The sequence below is a fragment of the Fukomys damarensis genome, unplaced genomic scaffold, assembly GCF_012274545.1.
Source record: "Fukomys damarensis isolate Sample0158 unplaced genomic scaffold, DMR_v1.0_HiC HiC_scaffold_23, whole genome shotgun sequence".
Lineage (NCBI taxonomy): Eukaryota > Metazoa > Chordata > Mammalia > Rodentia > Bathyergidae > Fukomys > Fukomys damarensis.
This window is the reverse complement of record NW_022900935.1, coordinates 20182004-20186482: the sequence shown is the minus strand read 5'-3', so window position 1 is coordinate 20186482 and position 4479 is coordinate 20182004. Positions and strand designations below refer to the sequence as shown.

The window sequence follows — 4479 nt, the reverse complement described above, 5'->3', positions numbered from 1 at the left end:
AAAAAAAAAAAAAAAAAAAAAAAAAAAAAAAAACCAACAGTGACCAGAGCCGCCCCGCACCCTATCCTCCCAACACTTTCTCTTGAAAGGAGCCGGTTCTGACTCAGACCCATTCCCGACTGGTCAAGGTGGCCAGGAATGAGGGTGGAAGTAGGAAGGAAACATCTCTCAGACTCAGCCTCCGCACTCCCCAAGGTCCTGGCTCTAGGGCAGGAAGAAGCCACTTTAAGGATCTCCCTGGGGACCCCTGTCCAGAAAGATGATCCGGTTCCTGGCAAGTATAGCTGAGAGATGAGGCAGACCCAGCCCACCTCACCGCCTCATCTTCAGCCCCTGCTCTGTCTCCCCCCTGACTCTTTCAGCACCCTTCACCCAGAAAGCCACTCCCATTGGCGCTCTCCCCCTAGGCAGGCTCTGCCTGTGTGGTCTAGCATCTGTGTCTGTCTCCCCAGGCTCCATCCAATGCGCCCCGGGACAGGTACGTCACCCTCAGACAGGAGTGCTGGGAGCAAACCTTTCCTTTCCCCTCAAGGGGACCCCTGAGGACCTTGCTGGCTGAACTCACTGGGCTCCCAGAGCAGGCAGGGAGCATTGTGAGGGAAGCCAGGGTCACTTCTGGCAGGCTGAGGACAAGTCCCCCTCAGGGCAGCACCTGCAGTGCCCTCTGGAGCTCCCCTCTTTTTGAGGTCTATCACATCCTTGATCCCAAAACAGAGCTGTGAAGCCCCCCTCCTTCCACCCAGCCCGGATGATCCTTTAAGACCAAAGGATTGGGGGTTGCCTCAGTCAGACATCACAGCCCCATCCTCCGCCCTGGCAGGCCAGGTTTCCTGCCATTGACAGCATCCCAGCTGGGCCCTGCCCAGCCTCCCCCAGCTTAACCCCTTCCTGCCCAGACCTCAGAGCTGCCGGCCTGCACCCCCCACCTGTATCTGTGATATTAGGAGTATGAAAGAACCATCTCACTGGATGTCCTGAGGATTAAGTAAGTATGCTAAGCATTGTGCAGAGTCCTTAGGACAGCCATCAGGACATATTAACCTCTTCCTAAAAATTAGCTGTTCTTCCTCCTTGTGTGAGCTTGGGTAAGTCCAAGCCTCTTCAGCTGCAAATGGGAAAAATAGCAGAACCTCCTCCCCAAAGACTGCCCTCAGTATTACTTGTGACAACTTACCTGAAAATATTTTGTAAAGTAGTGGAACAATACAATATGGAATTGTCATGGACAAAAAAACCCCAAACAAACAAAAACCCCCTCTGCCTTTAACTAGGTACAGTAAAGTCTCTTAGCAGATGGCCTTTGGGTTGTCACACTCATTACCTTGTCAACAAAGAGTGCAGTGGAAAGAACTGGAAGTGGATTATGGGCTCTCCCCATCTCTGTTCATTTCCTTACCCATTAAGCGGAGCTGGTATTGGGTCTGGGCCGCAGTCTAGAGTCCATGCAGGAGGTCGAAGGAAATCTGAGAGCACAGCAGTGAGCATGCTGTGCAAACATTTAAAACCGCTACAAGGGAGGAGAGGACTTGTGCTAAGTAACCAGCTAGAGGGGCAGGGACCCCTGGGTGGGAGCCCCTGGTGCATGGAGCCATTTAATTGCTGGGGAGGTGAGAGAGCTCTAGGAGTCCTTGAGTCACCCAAGTGGGGCGAGAGGAGGAAGGAGGCCAAAGGATAGAGGTTTGGCTCCAGATACCTCTTCTCATCACCCTCTTCCCAGTCGGCACCACTTGCCATCAGGGTACCTTGTACAGGGGCACCTCCAATGCACTTGGTTTAGCTGGGACAGGCTCACCCTCATATCTGCAGCACCAATGCCCCCATCTTTTGGTTGCAGATGCCTAGACTCGAAAGCAGGCCTGCTGCCACCCAAGAGCCAGGCCAGGCCAGGCCCAAACCTGCCACAGAGGGAAAAAGCAAGTGGGCTAGAACCCTGTTCTGTGCTCTGCCTTCCAGTTCAATATCAGAGCATCGGCCAAGGCCCGGTACAGCCTCCCTCACCCCCAACCCCAGTCCTCTGGAGGGAGTCTGGGGACCAGAAGACCTTGCTTGGAGCCCTACTCTGCCCTCAGACTCACAGTGCCTCCATGGCAAACCATTAAACCTGGCAGGGCCTGTTTAAGGATCTGTAAAATAAAGGCACTTGACCCAGTTCCCGGATCCTCTCCCTGAGCTGTGATCAAGAAGGAGTTAACCTAGGCCCGGGCCTGGGTCAGGAAGGGTTAATCTATGCGGTGGGGGTGGAGTCTCTCTCAGCTTTTCCTGTGGAGAGTGAGGTTTGGCTGCCACCAAAGTTACTTATAGTCCCTGCTGTCCCTCCTGCCCTCAGTCTGGATCTGCCCAGGGACCCCTGCAATTCAACCTCCCCACCCAGAGGTGAGAGCATTCTGAGCCCAGTGCTGGGGTGGGAGGGCACCTGGGCCCTACTGGCCCCAAGCCACTGACCTAGAGGCCGGCCCAAGTCCAGAGTCCCAAGAGTTGGGACAAGGATTGGGAGAGGAATAGGCAAAGGGACAGAGGGGACAGGGACTGCCACCAGGTTTCTAGGGTGGGCCTGTCTGTAACCTAGCATCAAAGACTGCCCGGAGGCAGGGAAGAGGCAGAAGACAGTAGATTATTTTGCTCCCTGTGTTTAAGGACTTTTTATAGCCTCCCTACTCAGGGCTGGGAAGAGAAGGAGGGGGCAGAGTACCCATGAGGTCAGACAAGCACAGTTCCCTCCTGGGATCTTGGAAGCTGACCCACAGCCTAGCACAGTCCCTGGGAAAATAGAAGGGGGACACTGCCAGGGTGGCAGTGCTGTCTGGGCTCCAGTCACCAACAGTCTCTGAGCAGAGTAAGAACTAGATGGGAGAGGGTGCTGGGGGTTGAGAAAATCAGAACAGGATAGGGGTGGGGATTGGCAGGGTGTCTTCCCCAATGTCTGGGTGAGGGGACACACGTAACGTATCTCCCCCCTCATCTCTGGCTAACCTACTCCTTTGTAGCATCCAGATCCAAGTTTCCTTCTGACCTTAGCACTAATGTGACCTTAATGGGGGTGTAGGTGGACAAGGGTGGGGTGGGATGTGCTAAGCCTCGTGGGTGGCCCATTCTTTTAACTGCCAAGGAAACTGTCAGCTCTTGATTTACAGCCCCTCCTTGCCCCTTTCCCCAACACCAGGGAGGTAGAATAGAAGAAGGTCAGAGGTCTCAGGAAGAGAAGGGAGAAGGGAGCCTGAGGGCAGATTTCTGGGTTTGCGGGTTACTGGGACAATCTGTGAGAGGTACTAGGGGCTCATCTCTCTAAGAATAATTACTTGGCTTTACAGTAGCAGAAACAGAAGCAAAATACCAGAGGGAAGTCCCCATAGTTGAGTGAGGGATCCATTCTGAGATAGTTCTGAAAAGACCTGGGTTCCAGTCCAGATCCCTAATTCTCATCAGGGCCCCAGCAAGTCCTTTTCTCTGTAGGCCACTTTCTAGCCTATGACATGGAAGATGCAGGGATTGGACAAGGTGATGTTTACAGTTTGCTCTTCTGGAATCTCCTTGGCTGGGGCACAGAGTAGCTGGCAGTAACTGGCAGACCAGTTACTCCTTCCCGCTCCTTCCTGGATGACCCTGCTAGGCCTGGGCAGTATAGTTGTCTACAATTACTGGAGGCTCCTACCCTGTGGTTATAGCCCTGACCTCTTGCTTGGGGCAGGAAGGGTGGGCCCTGCTGGACCAGCCTGTGGCTGGGAGCCTCACAGTCTTGGGCTTAAAGCTGCTGGGTTGGGAAGAGGTATTTTTTCCGGTTAAGGCTACTTTTGGGAATTGGGCTGGGACCAGCCCCACTTCCTTTTCCAAGTGTCCTTGTGAACACCTCCTTGCATGGCCCTATGACTAAACTGGGGCACCCACAAAGGGGTATATGTTTCTTAGGAGCCAGAAAGTCCCCACCCAGTGCCTCTCAAGAATAGGGAGGGCATGGCCTGAGCCTCCCTCCCTGGACATGGACCTGGGTGGCATGGATGGGGGCTGGCTGACTAGATGATACTATATCCAGAAATGCCTGTCAGAGAGGGGCGGGGACATCTCCGGACCATTCCTCTCTCTTTGCAGATCTCAGGGAGTCTCAGCCAATTGCTCTAGACTACTCCTTAACTGTGCACCTCCAGCGGTAAAGGGGCACTGCTTTTCCCTGCTCTGCTAAGATGCTCCTGGCCTCTCCCTCCACCCCATCCAGGGGACGGACCCCCAGCGCAGTGGAGAGGCTGGAGGCCGACAAAGCTAAGTATGTCAAGACGCACCAGGTAATAGTGCGGCGCCAGGAACCTGCTCTTCGCGGGACCCCGGGGCCACTCACCCCGCACGTGTGCAATGAGCTGGGTCCCCCTGCATCGCCCAGGACCCCCGGACCCGCCCGCCGGGGCAGCGGCAGGCGGCAACCAAGGCCAGACTCCCTCATTTTCTACCGCCAGAAGCGGGACTGCAAGGCTTCCGTGAACAAAGAGAACG

At 54.8% G+C, this 4479-nt stretch overlaps 1 protein-coding gene across 1 annotated transcript in view; it reads left to right on the top strand.

Moving 5' to 3' along the window:
- The first annotated feature begins 4157 nt into the window (after window positions 1–4157).
- Window positions 4158–4479, top strand: part of Fam110d (family with sequence similarity 110 member D) — a 2414-nt gene continuing 2092 nt past the window's right edge. Inside the window, exon 1 of the mRNA XM_033767372.1 lies at window positions 4158–4479. This exon is cut by the window's right edge and continues 239 nt beyond it. Coding sequence (XP_033623263.1) covers window positions 4176–4479 — 304 coding nt within the window. The 5' untranslated portion in view covers window positions 4158–4175.